Source organism: Sarcophilus harrisii, chromosome 2 (assembly GCF_902635505.1).
Source record: "Sarcophilus harrisii chromosome 2, mSarHar1.11, whole genome shotgun sequence".
In the NCBI taxonomy this organism is placed as follows: domain Eukaryota; kingdom Metazoa; phylum Chordata; class Mammalia; order Dasyuromorphia; family Dasyuridae; genus Sarcophilus; species Sarcophilus harrisii.
Genome location: NC_045427.1, coordinates 613681792 through 613702371, shown reverse-complemented (window position 1 = coordinate 613702371; position 20580 = coordinate 613681792). Strand labels below are relative to the sequence as shown.

At 33.7% G+C, this 20580-nt stretch overlaps 1 protein-coding gene and 1 non-coding gene across 5 annotated transcripts in view; both read right to left on the bottom strand.

Moving 5' to 3' along the window:
• The window catches only part of MICU1 (mitochondrial calcium uptake 1), a 214712-nt gene that overhangs the window by 152406 nt on the left and 41726 nt on the right, over positions 1 to 20580 (bottom strand). For all 4 annotated transcript variants that reach the window (XM_031956529.1, XM_031956531.1, XM_031956532.1 and 1 more), the window contains exons 2-3: positions 15830 to 15991; positions 6851 to 6986 (exon numbers count right to left, since the gene is read on the bottom strand). In XM_031956529.1, coding sequence (XP_031812389.1) covers positions 6851 to 6986; positions 15830 to 15990 — 297 coding nt within the window. In that variant the 5' untranslated portion in view covers position 15991. The remainder of the gene's footprint in view (positions 1 to 6850; positions 6987 to 15829; positions 15992 to 20580) is intronic.
• Positions 3713 to 3874, bottom strand: LOC116422054. Its single transcript, XR_004232648.1, has one exon. It is a non-coding gene; the product is annotated as a U1 spliceosomal RNA (small nuclear RNA).

Below are 20580 nucleotides of genomic sequence, written 5' to 3'. Positions count from 1 at the left end.
AAATTATTTCTCTTGGATCTATTTTCTAGGTTAGCTGTTTTCCCAATTAGATGCTATCTTCTATTTTTTCAATCTTTTGATTTTGTTTTATTGTTCCTCAGTTTCTTATAGTCATTAGCTTTCATTTCCTCAACTATAATTTTTAAGAAATTATTTTCTTCAGTGAGCTTTTGTACCTCCTTTTCCATGTGTCCAATTCTACTTTTTTAAAGTTTTTTTTTTTTTCAGTTGAATTTTGGTCAGTTCTGTTTTCAAGGCATTCTTCTCGTCATTGGCTTTTTGTACCCGTTTTAACATTTGGCCTAGTCTATTTTTTAAGGTGTTATTTTTTTCAGTATCTTTTTTATGTCTCCTTTACCAGACTAATAACTCATTTTTTTGTGTGATTTTCTTGCATCATTCTTATTTCTTAATCCAATTTTTCTCTACCTCTCCTACTTGCTTTTCAAAATCCTATTTAAGCTATTCTATGACCTGAGACCAGTTCATATTTTTCTTGGAGGCTTTGGACATAGGCGCTTTGACTATGTTAACTTCTGTGTTTTGATCTTTCTTTGGTCTGTTGTTTGTTCATCTTTCTAGCCTATTTATTTTTTAAAAAATTATTATTAAAGCTTTTTATTTTCAAAATATATGCATAATTTTCAGCATTCATCCTTGCAAAAGCTTGTGTTCTAAATTTTTTCCTTCCCTTCCCCTAGCCCCCCAGATAGTAAGCAATCTAATATGTTTTAAACATATACAATTCTTCTATACATATTTTCACAATTATCATGCTACACACAAAAAAAGTCAGATCAAAAAGGGAAAAAATGAGAAAGAAAACAAAAAGCAAGCAAACAACAACGAAAAGAGTGAAATACTACATTGTGATCCACACTCAGTCTCCACAGTCCTCTCTCTGGGTGCAGATGTTGTTTGGGAAAACTGGGAAAAGAAATGAACATGGTACAAGAAAATTATGTTAAGAAAATTTAAAAAGAGCTTGGTAAAAGAGGCACAAAAACCACTGAAAAAAATGACACCTAAAAAAACAAAATTGGCCTAATAGCAAAAGAGGTACAATAATTCACTGAAGAAAAGAACTCCTTAAAAAGCAGAACTGTCCAAATTGGAGGGAGAAGGGGGAAGATGTTCAAAAGCTCATTGAAGAAAATTAATTCCTCAGAAATTGGAATTGAATAAATGGAGTTAATGACTTCATGAATTAAAAGAATAGAAAAAGAGAAACCAATGTGAAATATCTCACTGAAAAAACAAGCGACTTGGAAAATGGATCAAGAAGAGATAATTTTAAAATTATTGGGCCACCTGAAAGCCAGGATCAAAAAATCTTTTTTTTAAATAGTATTTTATTTTTCCAAATAACATGCAAAGATGGTTTTCAACAGCACCTTTACAAAACTTTGTGTTCCAAATTTTTCTCCCTCTCTTCCTCTTTTCCCCTCCCCAAGATAGCAAGCAATCCAATACAAAATTTCTTAACTTTGGTTTCCCTATTCCCCAGCTGCTTAAACTGTAGGTTTTGACCTCATGTGGGATCTTGTAAGTGAATGTAAAGGTTGAAAAATTATGATTTATTATCAGAAAAAGTTTAAGAGGTCCTGCCTTATTCCACATTTAATTGCTCAATAAAAACTTTTAAAGAAGAAATGAGAGATCATGAAATCATAGATTTAGAGGAAGAGACAGTTGAGGTCACCTAGTTCAATTCCTTCATTTTATAGTTGAGGAAATTGAGACTCACAGAAATGACTGATATAAAAATCAAAGTCATCAATAAAACTTTTAAAATAAAATAAAGCTTGCCACAAATAGGAAGATAGATAGGAACATATGATACAGATAGGAACATAAGATACTGTCATGTTCTAAGCTAAATATAAAATATCACTATCCTCTCAAGCAAGGTTATGATTGATAAAATCATGTAAATAACCAATTAAACTATAGAGCTCCTTGAAATACTCTTCTGTTAATCAAGGTTTTTAAAAATCATATTATAGTTTGGAAAATAATTTTAAAAAATAAAATTCACATCACCTAGCTAAACCTTAGTAAGTCTGAATTTAATCAATATTGACTTGGAAATTAAACTGTCATGGAAATAACTGTGTCTCCAACAACATACCTTTACAATTAGACCTACTAAGTACTGAATCTAAGTCTCTAAAAGTACTAAACAAATTGTACTTGATTCTCGTATGTCCTTATGATGAGAGAAAATACAACAAAGACCGTAAAGAATATGTAAGCTTTCTCTTCCACTTTAGAAAAATTTTGACTTTATTATGACTTTCTAAATATTTACTATACCATTACATACTGTCTGCTGGTGAACTCTACAGCATATTAGCATGAGATCTCACCCAGTTACAATATCCATTTGTTGGAAATAAAGATATTCTCATTATAAAGATACTGCTTGTCCAAAAGGTTTTCTCCACAGTATTTTGAGAATTAAGAAACATGATTAAGCTTATCATTTAATGGAAATCTCCCCTCCCTGGAGAACAAGTAAAACTACTAATGGATACAAATTAACTTTTGCAGGACAATAAATAGCTTCCTGTACTTTGGGGCTCAAGCTGAAAAAACTAAGTTTCCTAATGGATATAACCTGCGACACAACTTATAAATTCACTAGAAGTAACGCTGAAGTTGTCTCTAGTTAATTACAATGGTCTCCCAAGTTATCTCCCTGCTTTCCATCTTTCTCCCCTTGTCAGAATACTCTCCACATTAGAGGAACATAGGATAGTTTACCTCTCAGACCTGTGGAAAGGGAAGGTCTTTATGACCAAAGCAGAACTAGAGATCATTACTGTTCACAAAATAGAAAATTTCAATTATACCAAACTGAAAAGTTTTTGTACAAACAAAACTAATGCAAACAAGATTAGAAGGGAAGCAATAAACTGGGAAAATATTTTTACAGTCAAAGGTTCTGATAAAGGCCTCATTTCCAAAAATATATAGAGAATTAACTCTAATTTATAAAAAATCAAGCCATTCTCCAATTGAAAAATGGTCAAAGGATATGAACAGACAATTCTCAGATGAAGAAATTGAAACTATTTCTAGTCATATGAAAAGATGCTCCAAGTCATTATTAATCAGAGAAATGCAAATTAAGACAACTCTAAGATACCACTACACACCTGTCAGATTGGCTAAGATGACAGGAAAAAATAATGATGATTGTTGGAGGGGATGGTGGGAAAACTGGGACATTGATTCATTGTTGGTGGAGTTGTGAACGAATCCAACCATTTTGGAGAGTAGTTTGGAACTATGCTCAAAAAGTTATCAAACTGTGCATACCCTTTGATCCAGCAGTGTTACTACTGGGATTATATCCCAAAGAGATTATAAAGAAGGGAAAGGGACCTGTATGTGCACGAATGTTTGTGGCAGCCCTTTTTGTAGTGGCTAGAAACTGGAAACTGAATGGATGTCCATCAGTTGGAGAATGGCTGAATAAATTGTGGTATATGAATATTATGGAATATTACTGTTCTGTAAGAAATGACCAACAGGATGATTTCAGAAAGGCCTGGAGAGACTTACACGAACTGATGCTGAGTGAAATGAGCAGGACCAGGAGATCATTATATACTTCAACAACAATACTAGATGATGACCAGTTCTGATGGATCAGGCCATCCTCAGCAACGAGATCAACCAAATCATTTCTTTTCTTTTTTTTCCCCAGGGGAGAGCGCGAACGCAGTCCCCCACTACCACAAATTATGCAGTAGAGTTTCCCGCATTTGGGGAAATCGCAGGGGTCAGCCCATCCGGAGTGCAATGGATAAGCCTCCCTGGGGAAACCACCTTCGTGATCATGGAATCATCCCTGCCAGGTAAGTATGACCAAATCATTTCTAATGGAGCAGTAATGAACTGAACTAGCTATACCCAGAAAAAGAACTCTGGGAGATGACTAAAAACCATTACATTGAATTCCCAATCCCTATATTTATGCACACCTGCATTTTTGATTTCCTTCACAAGCTAATTGTACAATATTTCAGAGTCTGATTCTTTTTGTACAGCAAAATAACGTTTTGGTCATGTATACTTATTGTGTATCTAATTTATATTTTAATATATTTAACATCTACTGGTCATCCTGCCATCTAGGGGAGGGGGTGGGGGGGTAAGAGGTGAAAAATTGGAAAGAGGTTTGGCAATTGTTAATGCTGTAAAGTTACCCATGTATATATCCTGTAAATAAAAGGCTATTAAATTAAAAAAAAAAAAAAAAGAATACTCTCCACAGAGCTACCAATTGATACCCTGTTACTCTCTGCTCAAAATGTTCCAGTGGCTTCCTATTGTCTTGAGGTTAATGTGGAAACTCTTCTCTATGTTATTAAAAGTCTTTCCCAATTTGGCTCCAGGTTACTTCTCCAGACTTGTTTCACATTCCTTCCCTCATGTGCTCTGTTTTGGGGGCATTGGCTTCCATGCTATTCTACATATAGAATGCTTTATCTCCCCCCTTCATATGACTTTGCATAAAATGTCCTTATGCCAGAAATGTCTTTATTCTTGTCACTGTATCCCTAGCTCTTTTCAAGGGTTCAAACCTTTTTTGTATTCTTCTAGTTGTTAACACTTCCCCTAACCCAGATTCCAATTACATTTCCTTAGTCCCATACTGTCTCTCCTTTCTTAGTAGGACATAAGTGTCTTGAAGGCAATGGTCTTTTGGTGCTGGGAAAAGAATACCAAAATTGGAGTAGGAGTAACTGGATTAAAATCCTGGCTCTACCTTTTATTGCCTATAAGAGCCTGGCCAACTCAGCTGACTTTTCTGGGCCTCAAGTCCATCATCTATGTAAAATGCCAGAGCCCTCACATCTCTGTGGCTATCCATTTCTGCTGCTGCATCTTCAGCTCCAGCCATGCCATCTTACACACAGAAGGCATTTAATGCTTGATGAATTAAACTAAATTACCAGTTATTTTGGGTAGCAATAACTTGGCAGAGAATTAAAATTTCCCAAAGAGAAATCTGAGGAGAAAAAAAAAAGAAACATTTGACCCTGAAGCACTGAAACAAGTGGGACAAACGAAGAACAGGAGCTTTTTCAATATGAACTTGTTAGAGTAGAAAATTGATTGTTGGAATGAAGTGGGAAAACAAGTCATTATTTTGCTTTTTATACTGCTAGCTCCTGGACACTAAATTCAATAAACTCCAAAATATTGCCCATCAACAAGATGCAAAAAGTGAAACTTTTCTGTGATAAAAGTGCATGTAATGATAAAAGTAGGTGATGATTTGACAAAAGAACTTCACACATGAGTATGGAGTACAAACATTAAGAACTGCTATTATAGAGAACTGACTAAAATTTATAAGAATACAAGACATTTCCCAATTGATAAATGATCAAAGCATTTGAAGAAATTAAAACCAATTCTAGTCATATGAAAAAAAATGCTCTAAATCTAATGATTAGAGAAATGAAAATTAAGGCAACTCTGAAATACCTCTTCACACTTCTCAGACTGATGAAGATAACGAAAAAAGATAATGATAAATACTGAAGGAGCTGTGGGAAAGCTGGGATACAAATACATTGCTGGTGGAGTTGTGAACTGACCTAACCATTCTGGAGAACAATTTGGAACTATGCTCAGAAGGCTATCAAACTGTGCATACATTTTGACCCAGCAGTGTCTCTACTAGGTCTGTATCCCAAAGAGATCACAAAAAAAGGGGGAAAAATCCACATTTGCAAAAATGTTTACAACAGCTCTTTTTGAAGTGGTAAGAAACTAGAGATTGAGTAGATGTTCTTCAGTTGGGGAAAGGCTGAATAAGCTATGGTATATGAATATAATGGAATATTATTATTCTATAAAAAATGACAAGCAGGTTGATTTCAGAAAAGCCTGGAAAGACTTACATGACCTGACGCTAAGTGAAGTAGGTAGAAACAAGCAAACATTGTACCCAGCACAAGAAGATTATGTAATGATCAAGGGTGATGAACTTGGCTTTCTTCAACAATGAGGTATTCAGGCCAATTCTAATAAACTTGTGATGGAAAGAGCTATACATATTCAGAGAGAGAACTATGAAGATTGAGTATGGAAACATAATATTTTCACCTTTTTTATTGTTTTCTTTTTTCTTACTTTTTCCCCTTTTGATCTGATTTTTCTTGTGCAGCATGACAAATATGAAAATATACTTAAAAGAATTGCACATGTTTAACTAATATTGTATTATTTACTGTCTAGGGGAGGGGGCAGGGAAAGAGAAAAATCTGGACTGCAAGATTTGCAAAGGTGAATGTTGAAAACTATCTTAGCATGTATTTGGAAAAATAACAAGCTATTATAAAAATTATTAGTCAGTGGCTGCTTCATGATCTCCATTTATGTTTTGCTAAAGGGGGTCTAGTCATAATTAAAACTTGACAATGCAAATCATAAGTACAGCAAAAGAACAAAGTAATAAGCATCATGACATTTATTGTCACAATTCCATTAAGCAAGAGATTAAGTTTCTGAAGTCAAATTAAGTACAAGACCACAATGGAAAAAGAAAATATGAAACATCCTTGGTATTAATTCTGACCTACAAGTTAAGTATTTCACATTGTTTCAATTTTTTTTTCTTGGAATATGCTAGGTACATAGAAAAATAAAATAATCATTTTGGAAGTTGGAGAATGGAACACGTGAAATACTTATATTTAAAACAGACATTTTGGGCATAGCATTCAATTAATATGCAGTACAGTATACAGGACAGTAAAAAGGATACAGTGATACCTCCACAAAGAATGCACACTCTAAGAGTGAAGATTTTTTTTTTTTCTAATACCTTTCGGTCCCTGAATCCAGAATTCTTCTTCTTCTTCTCTTCTGCTGGACCAAGATCATTAACGTTTTTACTGGTTTCTTCATCACTTTCTTTACTTTCATCTTTGTTTACTGATGGTGGAGATTCTGCATTGGCTCTGTGACAGGTAAAAACATAATATGAATCCAACTGATATGAAACATCACACAAACCAAACAAGACCTACCCACAGGATCAACAGAAATAGATTTTTTTGCTTAAAAAAAAATCAAATGTGCATTCATAAGCATAAATCATATTGTGAGTGTAATTGAGATCTTTAATTTTACAGGTTCTTTACAATATTAAAAACAATGAATGCCATGTGCCCAGAAGTTCTTTCTTCTATCAAGGATTGACAAAAATTCATTCTGCTTTATGTTTTTTCTAACTACCACAGGCCTCAGCGATTTCTCGCATTTCTCATCTGTGTTGGCACCTTTATGAAGTTATCACAAATTAGGGCATTCATTAAAACCACAAACAAATAGAGAAAAGGAGAAATATTAGCTAATCCTTGACTAACCATAACATAATAAAAGTTACAACCAAGAAAAGGCCTTTGAAGAAAGAATTCAATATTGAATGGAGTCTAAATACTTTAATCATAAATTCTGGGGTCAAAGAACAAATGATGACCAACTAGGGATTGAGAGTATCACAAATGGCATACTATTGTGTTTAATGCTCTCAGAAAAAAGCTGAAAAAATTTAACAAGCTGATGCAAAGTAAAATGTACCATGTGCAAAGTAATAGCAATATTGTAAGATGATCAGCTGTGAACAACCTAGCTATTTTCAGCAAATACGATGATCCAAGACAACTCTAAAGGACTTATGATGAAAAATGCCATCTATTCTTAAAGAAAGAACTGATAGTGTCTGAATAGAGATCGAAATGTACTCTTTTAAATTTTACTTTTTTTGAGTTTTTTTTTCCCCTGATCTGTTTTTTTTTTTAAACAACATGACTTATGAAAATGGTTTTTATGACTATACTTGTATAGCCTATATAAAATTGCTTGCCTTCTTGAGGGGAAGAGTTGGGGCAAGTGGAAGAGAGGGAATTTGGAATTCAAAGTTTTAAAATAAAATGTTAAAAATTGTTTTTACATGTAACAGGAAAAATACTAAAGAAATTTACACAAACATAAACACACATGTTTAGAACCTGGCTGTAAGTGAACCCAAATGACAAAGAAACAGCTAGCTATTGAGCTTTGTTTTAAGTTCACAGTTTCATACTCTTTTCTTTATCTGTTCTTTGGTAAATTTAAATGTTTATATTTTCCAAGTTTATAACAAAAATATGAAAATAAAAAATAAGAGAATCATAGAAGATAAAATGAACAATCCTGATTATATAAAATTGAATTTTTTTTTGCAAAAGCTTTTGTTGATTAAGATTCTAAGTTGTACAAAAGGTGCTAATCTACACTGGTACAGGAAGTTTTACTCCCTTTAGAATTTAGTATTCCAATAAAATAAGAGGTCTAGTCCCTATCCTTACTACCTTTTTTTTTTTTTTTTTTTGCACAAACAAAATCAAAGTGGCTAAAATTAGAAAGGAGACAATTAGAAGAAGAAAAGAAATCTTTACAATGAGTTTCTCTGATAAAAAGTTCAATATTGTAGATGCATAGGGAGATAATTCTAGTATATAAGAATAAGAGATATCTCTGAACAGATAAATGGTCAAAGGACAAGAACAAGTTATCAACAAGAAAGAATCAGATAGCTGCAGGAAATAAGATATAGACAATTTACCAACATAATAAATTTCAAATAGTTTGTTGATTAAAACAAAATTTCTTACTAAACCTTTTTTTTTTTTTTTAAATCAAATGTTGACTTTTGTGTTTTTCACAAATGGGTGTAGAAACAAGAGTTGGAGAATCAGCAAGATGAAATTCTCAAGGTATTCAATGTAAGAAACAATCCATGGAATATGACTTAGGAAATACTTTAAATTTCATCTTATTTTTAAGCAAAAGACCCTTGACAAATTACTGTAAAATGAAGGAATAGCAAATTTCCTTACTTCACAAAGAGTGACACAAGACAAATTAGTGTAATGATTACAATTCAATATAAATCACATTTACCAAAGATATTTTAAACACATATTGACATGTTGTACAAAAAGGTACACCTGTTTATAAGCTGATGAGGCAAAATTAATTTTTTCTAGCTTTCCATTGATAGAAAGCTTTAGCAGCTAGAGACTATTTTAACTATCTTTGTGTAGATTCTAATGATTTAGATAGAGAATCACAGAACTGAAAATTTGAGGGGAAGAAATGACATTTTCCCTTTTGGACTTTTCTTTAATGTTAAAAAAAAAAAAAAGGTCCCTATTATTAAGTGTTACATTCAGTTATTACAAATACAAAACATGTCAGCAAGAATTCATAAAATATTTTTTATATGCCAGGTATTGTGCTATGCACAAGATAAAAAGAAAGGCAAAAACAGTTTTCTTCTGTCTGGAAACTCACCATATAATAGGGGGCAAGTGAAGGGTGTCAGACAATATCATATAAGCAAACTATATATAAAGTAAATTGCAAATCATCTCAGAAAAAAAGAGCACTAGCATTAAGGGAAATCAGGATAAGCTTCTTGTAGTAAGGTTTTGTAGGGATTTGAAGATAGCCAGAAAAGCCTTGTGTCAGAAACAAGGAGGAAGAGAATTCTAGTTATGGAACATAATCAATGACCAAAAGAAAAAAAAAAGTCCAAAGGAATAACTGTCACGAACTCTCCAATGGGTCTTTGATAAATCATAAGTTCACCTGGCTCCATTTTTTTTTTACACTGTGAAAGTATTTACTGAATTAGCAATGGAAATTAATGAAAGTGAAAATACAGAAAAGATTTACATCTTTGTCTGGCTTGTGTTTTTTCTGCAGTATTTTACAGTTTTGCTTTATATTTTGCATAAATGGCAAGGATCAGAAACCCTAGGGCGAGTTCCCTAAAAGGGAAATAATCTTCCTCACTTAGCCAAAAGTTTTAATAGCCAAAATTTGAGATGAAAGTAAGGTTCCCTGGCTTGACTGGAAATTCAAAAAATTTCTACTGTGAGCATAGAGGAGCTACTGTCAGAAGTTGACGGTCCCTCATCATCATCTTCATTAAATTTCTATTCTGAGCATAGAGGAGCTACCATCAGAAATTGAAAGTCCCCCATCTTCATTATTTAGTATTTGATAAACCCAAAGACTTCAGCTTCTGGGATAAGAACTCACTATTTGACAAAATTGCAGAGAACACTGGAAAATAATGTCAAAAAGATCAGCACAGACCTTATCTCACATCCCATACCAAAAAAAAGGTCAAAATGGATATATGATTTAGGTGTACAGATGTAAAGGATATAGGTGTAAAGGAATATTATAAGCAAATTAAGAGAGCAAAGAATAGTTTACCTATCAGTTCTTTGGAGAAGGGTGGAATTTATGGCCAAAGAAAAACTAGAGAACATTATGAAATGTGAAACGGATAATTTTAATTATGTTAAATTAAAAAGATTTTGCACAAACAAAAGCAATGTAACTAAGATTAGAAGGGAAGCAGAAAGCTGGGAAAAAACTTTTACAGCTAGTGTTTCTGATAAAGGTCTCATTTCTAAAATATAAAGAGAACTGATTCAAATTTATAAGAATCCAAGCCATTCCCCAATTGAAAAATGGTCAAAGGACATGAATAGACAATTTTCAGATGAAGAAATTAAGACCATCCAAAGTTATATGAAAAAATACTCTAAATCACTATTAACTAGAGAAATGAAAAATAAAACTAAGCACCACCTCACATCTCTCAGATTGGCTAAGATGATAGGAAAAAATAATGACAAATGTTGGAGGAAATGTGGGAAAACTGATGCATTGTTGGTGGAGCTGTGAATCCAACCATTCTGGAGAACAATTTGGAATTATGGCCAAAGGGTTATAAAAGTGTGCATACTCTTTGACCCAGCAGTGTCAGTATTGGGTTTATATCCCCCCCAAAAAAATCATATAAAGAGGGAAAAGGACCTGTGCAAAAAAATGTCTGTAGCAGCTCTTTTTGTGGTGGCATGGAATTGGAAAATAAGTGGCTACCCACCAATTGGGAATGGTTGAATAAGTTATGATATATGAAAGTAATGCAATATTATTATTTTATTTTAAAAATGAGCAAGCTTTTTAAAAAAAAAGCTTCGAAAAATTTACATGAACTGATGCTGAGTAAAGCAAGCAGAACCAAGAAAACGTTGTACACAAGTAACTGCAACATTGTGTAGTGATCAATTATGACAGAATTAGTTCTTCTCAGTGGTTCAGTGATCTAAGGCAATCCCAATAAATTTTGGATGGAAAACACTATTCAAATCCAAAAAAGAGAGAGAACTATGGAGACTGATTGTAGAATACCACATATTATTTTCACCTTTTTTTTCCCCTCATGGTTTTTTCCTTATGTTCTGATTTTTCTCTCCCAATATATATGGAAATATGTAAAAAAATGAATCTGCATATACAACAAAAATGTTTTTATATGTAAATGGGGAAAATAAAAATAATTTTTAAAAATTGAGAGCAAAATTCTTGGATCATCAGATTTCTTGGGTTTCACATATTTTTAAAAATAAAGTTCAAATAGGCAGAAGATCACATCCCAGAGAGTATTATAACTATATTTCTGATCAGTTAGAAAGTAAGACTTCTTTTTATTTATTTTCTCCCATGAGACAAGTACTTTTATTTGAACAATGCCATTTTCCAATGAATCTGAAAACCAAATTACTCAAAAGAAATCTGCACACTCTACTGAACTATTGAAAAAATAAGAAATCAACACATAATAACAGCCTTAAGTGATGATAAAACCAAACCTAAATATTTAGAAATACTTCCAGGTTCATCTGGAAGAAAATTAGATAATAGCTAGCTTTTATACTGTGCTTAAAAAATTACAAAGTACTTTACAAATATTAGCTTGTTTGTGAATTGAGCAGAACGAAGAGAACATTGTACACCAGTAATAGCAATACTGTACTGTGAGCAACTGTGAATGAATTAACTATTCTCAGCAATACAACAATCCAAGACAATTCCAAAAGTCTCATAATGAAAAATACTATCCACTTCCAGAGAAAGAAGTAATGGAAATCTGAATATAGATTGAATCACACTATTTTTCACTTTCTGTAATTTTATGTGAATGTTTTTTTCTTTTCTTGTTGTTTTTTATTTTGGGTCTGTGTCTTCTTTCACAACATGATTAGTTTATGTTTTTATATGATCAAACATGTATAACCTATGTCAAATTCTTTATTATTCCAGGAAGAAAGAGAGAAAATATGGAATATAAAAATTTTTTTAAAATCATTGTTTAAAATTGTCTTTACATGTAACTAAAGAAGAAAGTAAAATATTATTTTAAAAATATTATCTTGTTCTATCCTCACAACAACCCTAGGAAGTAGGTGTTATTGTTATTCCTACTTTATGGTTGAGGAAAGAAGCAGACAATGGTTAAGTGACCTTTTCAGGATCACACAATTCATAAGTATCTGAGGCTAGACTAGAACTCATATTTCTGAACCCAGAGCCAGAGCTCTATCCACTTTGCCATCAAGATATTTAGCAAAAGATCCCTTTTGAGAAGCTCATAATCTAAAGGAGACAACATGCAATTTTGTATATATGTGTATGTATATATATATATATACATATATATATATATGTAATAAGATGTAAAATATATAAAGAACAAACTGGACGATCTTAGCAGTAAAACAATAAAATTAAGGGAGACTAGGTTTCATTGAAATGGCTAAACAGCTTGAAATGCTAATGAAAGAATAACATTTTAGAATATTGGTACTTACATAAAGGCACAATAAGCTACTTTTAATTTTGTAAGGAATTTTTTTAAAAAATAATTTACCCTACCATCTTTCTCACTTTTGCTGTCCCATATGCCATAGATATATCACAAAGAATACTAAACCCAGTTCAGTTTTAACTCAAGCTATAAGTTAAATTTACAATTAGTCCAGTCTGAGATAGGCAAGATGTAGCCCCATACTGGATTCATATTGTGCTATCTCTCTTAAAAAAAAAAACAAAACACAATGCTTTAAATTTGCATTTAGGAAGAAGGTAACTAGTATATACCCTATTTCACAAGTTTTAGACCAAATCATAGATCTGAGTTTGCCAAATTTCTATGAAAATTCCCAAAATTACCTTATTCTATATCAAGGATCTATGACCCTTGGCTGACTAAGAAACTACAACTGGACAATCCAAGCCTTCTCCCAAGGTCAAAAGTGATGGACTGCTTCTTTACCACTAAATTGAGGTGTGATCATATGGGAAAATTTATTGCATGGGACAACTATGCAATTCATGCAGGGTACAGACCAATATCTATCATATTCCGAACTAGAATTCAAGCATCTAGTTCTAGTCTGCTCACAATGCCATCTGCCCTGAAGAAGGCATGGTTCCCTCACTGCACAACAAACACATTAAAGTTCTAACATTCTACCTCCTTTAAGAGGTTAAGCTCTAAGACAGTACCTTTAAAACAGGAACAGAACTAAGAGCCATGGATCTAACAAAGATGCAGGAGTGATATCACTTAAACAAAGAAGAAGAAAAATTCACAATAAATAAGTTTAGCTTCTGACCACAACATTTGAACTGAAATTTCAGCTTTTTTCTTCTCAATTGTGTTTTATTTTTCCAAATACATGAAAAAATTAGTTTTCAACATTCATTTTTGTAACATGTTATATTCCAATTTTTTTCTCTCCCTAAGATAACAAGCAATCTGATATAGGTTTATATATGTGCAATCCTTTTAAACATATTTCCACATTTGTCATTTTGTGTAAAAAAAAAAAAAAAAAAAAAAAAAAAAAAAAAAGCAGATCAAAGGGGAAAAACATAAGAAAAAACAAACAAAAAAACAAAAAAGGTGAAAATACTATGCTTTGATCCACATTCTGTCTCTATTATTCTCTCTCTGGATGTGAATGGTATTTTACATCCAAGTCTATTGGAATTGTCTTGGATCACCACATTACTGAGAAGAGCTAGGTCTATCAAAGTTAATTATCACACAATATTTGTTACCGTGTATCTTTTTCTCCTGGTTCTGCTCACTTTACTCAGCATCAATTTATGTAACCATTTTCAGTCAATCAGTGAATAAACATTTATTCATTGCTTACTACATGCCAGGCAAAATCTAAGTGCTAGACATACAAAAAGAAGCAAAAGATAGTTCCTGACCTCAAGGAGTTTACAAACTAATGGGAGACAACATAGAAACAAATGTACAAGAACTCTATATATAGGCTAAATAAGTAATAATTAACAGAAAGACGGTACTAGAACTTAAAGGAGTTGGGAAACAGTTCTTGTAGAAGATATTTTAATTGTGACATAGAAGAAACCAAGGAAAGCAGTGGGTAGGGATGAGGAATAGGAACATTTTGGACATGGAGGAATGCCAGAGAAAATTCTCAGAGCTAAGATAGAGGGTCTTGTTCATGGAACATCCAGGAGGCCAGCGTCACTGGATTGAAGAGTACATCGTAAGGAGTAAAGTATAAGAAGACTGGAAAGTGAAGAGAGAGATAGATCATGAAGGGCTTTGAACACCAAGCAGAAGATTTTTGCATTTGATCCTGGAGAGGAGTCATAATTGGACTTGTGTTTTAGAAAAAAAAATCATTCTGATAGATGAATAGAAGATAGACTGAAGGGGGAAAAACTTGAGGCACCAATAAGCTACTGTAATACTGTAAGCATGAGGTGGTGCAGCCAGAACCAGAGTGGGACTGTATGAGAAGAAAGGAGAGGGAATATTGCAGAGGTGCATTTGATAGGCTTTGGTACAGCTTGGATATGAGGGAAGAGAGAAGGCAGGGTAAGAGACAGTGAAGGGTGGAGAATGACGCTTGAGGTACAATATTAAGGGACTGAATGGTGTTGCACTTGACAAGAATAAAAAGTTAAGGATGGGGAAGACATGGGTATGTTTGTAGACAGTAGAAAAGGAGTAGTGAGAGGGAAAGTGAAAATAAATGAGGAGGAAGTCAGTCACAAGGGGGCAATCTGCTGAAGGAGACTGTCCCTTAAATGGGACAACGTGAAATGGGACAGGGGTGACCTTTGTTAAGGAATAAATCCACCTCATCATGTGAGACAAGGATGAAGGAGGAGAGAGTGGCAGAAGGCACCTGAATGACAAGAGATGAGGAGGGGGGGAAAAAGGGGGATCAGGGTAAATGGCTTCCACTTTTTTCTGTAAAATGTCAGGCAGATTTTCAGCTAAGAGGATGGAGGGAGGGGAAGTCACAGGAGATGTAAGCAGGGAAGAGCTGCTGTGGAGTGTGGCTCAGGGCCTGATAAAGAGTATGGTAGGATTGCCTAGCAGCCAGGAGGGCCCAGTTAAGGCTGTGTGACATAAACTCATAGTAGGCCCAGTTAGAATGGTTGCATGATTTTCCCACCTTCATTCAGCTGAAATCTGTGAAGGAGCAAAAGCAGTAGAGCAAAGGCCTGATCCAAGCTTGGTACAGTGCAATCAGCAAAATGATGAGAGCTAGTGGCTCAAGAGAAGAGGTCAGTGTAGAGTTGATCTAGTTCACCACGGGGTCACTAAAGGACTCATTTTAGGAGTCACAGATTTTCTAAAATTATTTTTTTAATCTGGGTGTGAAAGTACCAAACCATCTGAGGATATATTCAGCATGAACAATTGGCAATCTATGAATCAAGTATATACAATCTTAAATGACAGCTAGAATCTATGAAATATTTTATTCCATATATGCATATTGGCAACATTAAAAGATTGACAACATAGTATGATAAAAATGAAATCAGGAAAATTGCTTCTCTGGGGTACAAAAGCAAGCAGAGAAAAAAGTATCAGCTACTTGAGTGAACTTACCTCTTCCATAAGAGGCCTGTGCTTGCTGCTACTGCAGATGTTCCCAGAAAAGCTGCCATCATCAGTCGGCGCCTACTCTGAGTAAGCTGTGATGATCCATAATACCGTCGGGAAACAACAGCCAGCCCTGCGACAGCAGGGAAAAAACGAAGACAGAACATCCTGTGGATAAAAAGTAGAAATATAAATTACTAATTTTGGGGGGTAATTTTCATTATCCTTCTCATCAGCACTTCCAAGAATTGATACTCTAAGTAGTAATCATCAAAATAATTTGATGTTGGTTAAAAAAGAAGATCAGTGGAATAGATTAAATAAGGGTAAATAAAAAGAACTGAATTTTAAAAAACACAGCATCTGATAACTTGATCATAAATGACTAAATGAAAAACTGTTTTGAACAAGAAGTTTTGGGAATACTATAAAGCTGCTCAGCAGAAATTAGGTTTAGATCAACATTTTATACCAAATACTACAGGGGTCCTCAAACTTTTTAAATAGGGGGCCAGTTTACTGTCCCTCAGACTATTGGAGGGCCGGACTATAGTAAAAACAAACACTTTGTTTTGGCCTTTAAATAAAGAAACTTCATAGCCCTGGGTAAGGGGGATAATCGTCCTCAGCTGCCTCATTTGGCATAGTTTGAGGACCCCTGATATACTACAATGAATTCAAAATGGGTAAATAATAGTGAGTGTTAAAGATCACACCATAAAAAATATTAGAAAAGGACCATATCAGAGATTTTTTATACTATGTCTAAGAGAAAGTATTCTTAACCATAAAAGAGACAAAAAAATTAGATAATTTCTATTAAATTATTAATTAAAATTTTAAAAATCTATGTAAACAAAGCAATGCAACTTGAATAAGGAATGGAAGTTGTCAGTTGGAGGAAAAAAGTCTTTGCATCAAATATGTCTAATATTTGATCTAATAATTTAATAGTAATATTTAAGATCTAATAGTCAAGATATATATGGATCTAACCAAAAAATGATACCATAAGCCATTTCTTAATGAATAAACAATTATCAAAAGAATTACAACTCTTATTACAGCATTTATTCCACCTCCCTGAAATATAAATAAAAATGCAAATCAAAACAGTTCTGAAGTTTTGCCTCTTAATAAATCGGCAATGACAAATAATGGAAATAGGATTGTGTTGGAAAGGCTACAGAAAAGAAAGCATAATGAAGTTGGTCCAAATCTTCTGGCATGGAAATTTGGAATAAATCTAAGAAAGTGATGAAAACAGAATTATCTTCTTACTCAATGATCCCACTGCTAGACATAAATATTAAGAAATCAAAGACAGAAACAAAAGTCTCAAATATATTAAAGCCTGTATTATGGTACTTTTGATGGTACAAGATAGCAAGAAATAAGAAAATAGACAAAGATTAAGAAATGGCCAACACAAATTGTAGAAAATAGAATTTTACTGCACCGTAAGAAATAATACAGATGAAGAATTCATAGACATATGTAAAGATTTAAATGAACTGACACAAAGTAGCATAACTATATATACATGTATACACACACACACACACACACACACACACACAATGACTACAAAAACAAACAGAACAAAATCTCTACTGCTTTGTATTTGTGTGGGAAAGTGGCATGATACAGCGAAAAGAACACAGGTTTTGGAGTTGTAAGTCTTAAAATCTTGACTGTGATACGTATAGGAGAATCACTTTAACTTCTTAATCTGTATAATGAAAGAATCAGATCAGATGGTCTTTTAAGGTCATTTCTAGCTCCACATCTACAAATGTATAATGACCAAGTTTATCTCTAAAAAGAGACTTTTAAAAATGTGACTTTCTTCTTTTTCTGCAGAGTATTATAGATAGTAGAGTATTAACTGTTCAAGGCTCAGCCAATGCACTGTTGGTTTGTTGAACTGATTTTTCCCCTCTTTCTTTTCTATTTCTTGTTACAAGTGACAGTTCTCTAGGTAGAGGGATGGTAAAATAAATGAAAACTAAAATAAATTCTCCTAAACCCTAAATTCTAAGATTCCTCAGATTCTATCAATCTCAAAGCATAAAGCAACTTCTCCCTTCAAAAAACTTATTATACTGGAGGCAATCATGTATGTCCAGAACCATACTAATCCTGCAGAGATCACAAAAGAAAGTTTTTCTGCTCATTAAGCTTTTATTCTAGTTAAACAAGCTATATAAGAAAAAATGAAGAAAAAATCTTAGAAAATCTAAATGCAAAATACGATTTTGTGGATAATAAGCAATGCCAAGAAATGATGACTGAAAAGTGAAATTGGTAAGCAATATCCTAATGGAAGAGAAAACTTTATTTGAATCATTTTAGTTGGTTAACAAACACTTATTAAGCATTTATTACAGGTAGGCATTGTGCTAAAGACTAGAGAGATACAAAGAAAGGCAAAAAAAGTTCCTACTTCAAAAAGATTGAGATCTAATTATCACTAGATAATTTTCAGGGAGGTAAATCCTTCCTAGAAAATAGTGTGAAAATAAAAAATAAGACTGTTGATATATTGAATCTATGGGAAATAGGAGAGTAGGTTTCCTTAACCATCAAAAATTATAATCATTTGTTGAAGATTGCTGAAAGACTTTTCTGCATACAAATTTTTATTACAAAACACTAATTTTAGTTAATATCCACTTTGCCTAACAACAGTTACCATGAAATAACCCATAAAATGCAGGAGAGAAAAGAGGCAATGGTGGACAGGACAGGATAGGAGGGGCAAAAAAGGGACAGGAGCAATCTGCCATCTCTAATGCCCCTTTCAGCTGAGTGGTGAAATTGTATCCTGCAGGCCCACTGGTAGAATGAGGGTGGAGAGAAACTTGCCTGGGTTAGTACCATCTCATTTATCCACAAATTTAGCCAACTTTTCCATTTTTTTCTATTTCTTCATCACAGTTGAAAGATCAATCTAACATTTTTTGGAATGGATTAAGGAACACGTGTGAATACTTTCACAAATACTTTCCTCCTTTTGAGTAGCGTGAGAAATAATACTCTTCTGAGCCCCCAAAAGGGGTGAATGAAAAGTCTCAGATAAGTGACGTTTACCCACACACCTCACAGGTATCAGATCCAACAGTTTTGCCTCATAATTCCATTCTAACTCCGCCTCCTCTCCTCAGAGTTTCCATTGGAGGAAACTCTTCATTCATCTCATATGTAATATGTCCCCCCTCCCTGTGAACTGGGGGAAGTTTGAGCAATTGTCATGTCTTGTGGTTCCTGAATTATTAATGCATCACAATTCAGGACTTCCTCTAAATGACATGTCTAGTTGATGACTATGGAGCAACAAAAACTCTTGTTTTTCCTTATCTGCTTCCTTCAAAATCCTCTGTGTTTGAACTACAAGCACTACTGCTGACCACGATAGAATAGAGCACTGAGCTGACTCCTCCTCCAATTCCTTATCTTTCCAGCAAAGTTACAGTATCTGTGGAAACAGAACATTGCTCTTCTACCATTTCTCACAGCAGATATAAGGAATCAAGGATTCCTTAGCACCAAACTTGAAGCCAATATCAGGTGTGAACATTAGTCTAAGAAGTTTATCTAACACTTTTATTTTCTTACTTATCACTGACTTTGAATGTTTTGGCTTAGAGTTGAAAGAACTTAATACTATTCTTTGGAGGCATAATTACAATACAAAACTTGAGTTATAAAAGCAAACAATGGAAATATGTAATAAAAGTATCTGGAGCGCTTTACGCTTAGAGTGAACATGGTTAGAGAAGTGCCTAGTAGGGTTCCAGCCACCCCACACTCCTGCATGCTTCGTGCCTCTTATTTTTTCCCCTATTGCTCAAAGCCACAATTGTGTATAGTTCTGAACATTCTGAAAGTTAGATGTATAATGTTGAGGGTTGCCTAAATCCTCAAACAGAAAATAAGATACAAAACAAAACAGAAAGAAGATACTCCCAGAGTAAGGCACTAACAACTTAGAATGGTTCCCCATTTCTTACTGGATAAAATTCAAATGTTTTTTGGCTTACATTTTAAGGTCCTTTGTTATTTGGCCTTAGCATACTTTTCTAGACTTATCTCCCCAAAGTTATATCATAGATCTCCTGTTTTTTATAATTATTATCAGTTCCATAGGACTTATCTGATTTGCCAGTGTGTGCGTGCATGCATGCATGCATGCGTGTGTGTGTCTGTGGGTATTCACAGGCCTACTATCTCTGCTGAACTTTTAGCTCCACATCATCAATTGCCTATTCAACATTACAAATTAGATTCTCTGAAGACATATATTAAACTCACCAGATCCCAAACTGAACTCATTATTTTCCCTACCCAAATCCTCCCCTTCCCCTCTTCTAAACTTAATTAATTTCACTAAAGGCATCCCCATCCTTCCAATCTTTCATAAGAGAGACATTACAAAGGAGAATCAAGAAAGCTCAGCAACACATTGAATATAGGGAGCAAGGAGTAAAGTCCAAAGGAAAGTCAAGAGTTGAAAATACCTAACTTTTGACCCCAGGTGATTGGGAGGATGGTATTGCCCTCAACAGTAATGGGGAAGTTAGGAAGATGGAAGGATTTGAGGAAAAAGTGAAAGCAAATATAACTTAAGTAATACTAAATAGCACTAAAACATACAATGGGGTTAGAGCCAAATGGCAGAAGAGAAGCAGCAACCTATTTGAACTCTCCCAACATTTCCCTCCGAACATTTTTAAGACAACACCTCAAGTCAAATT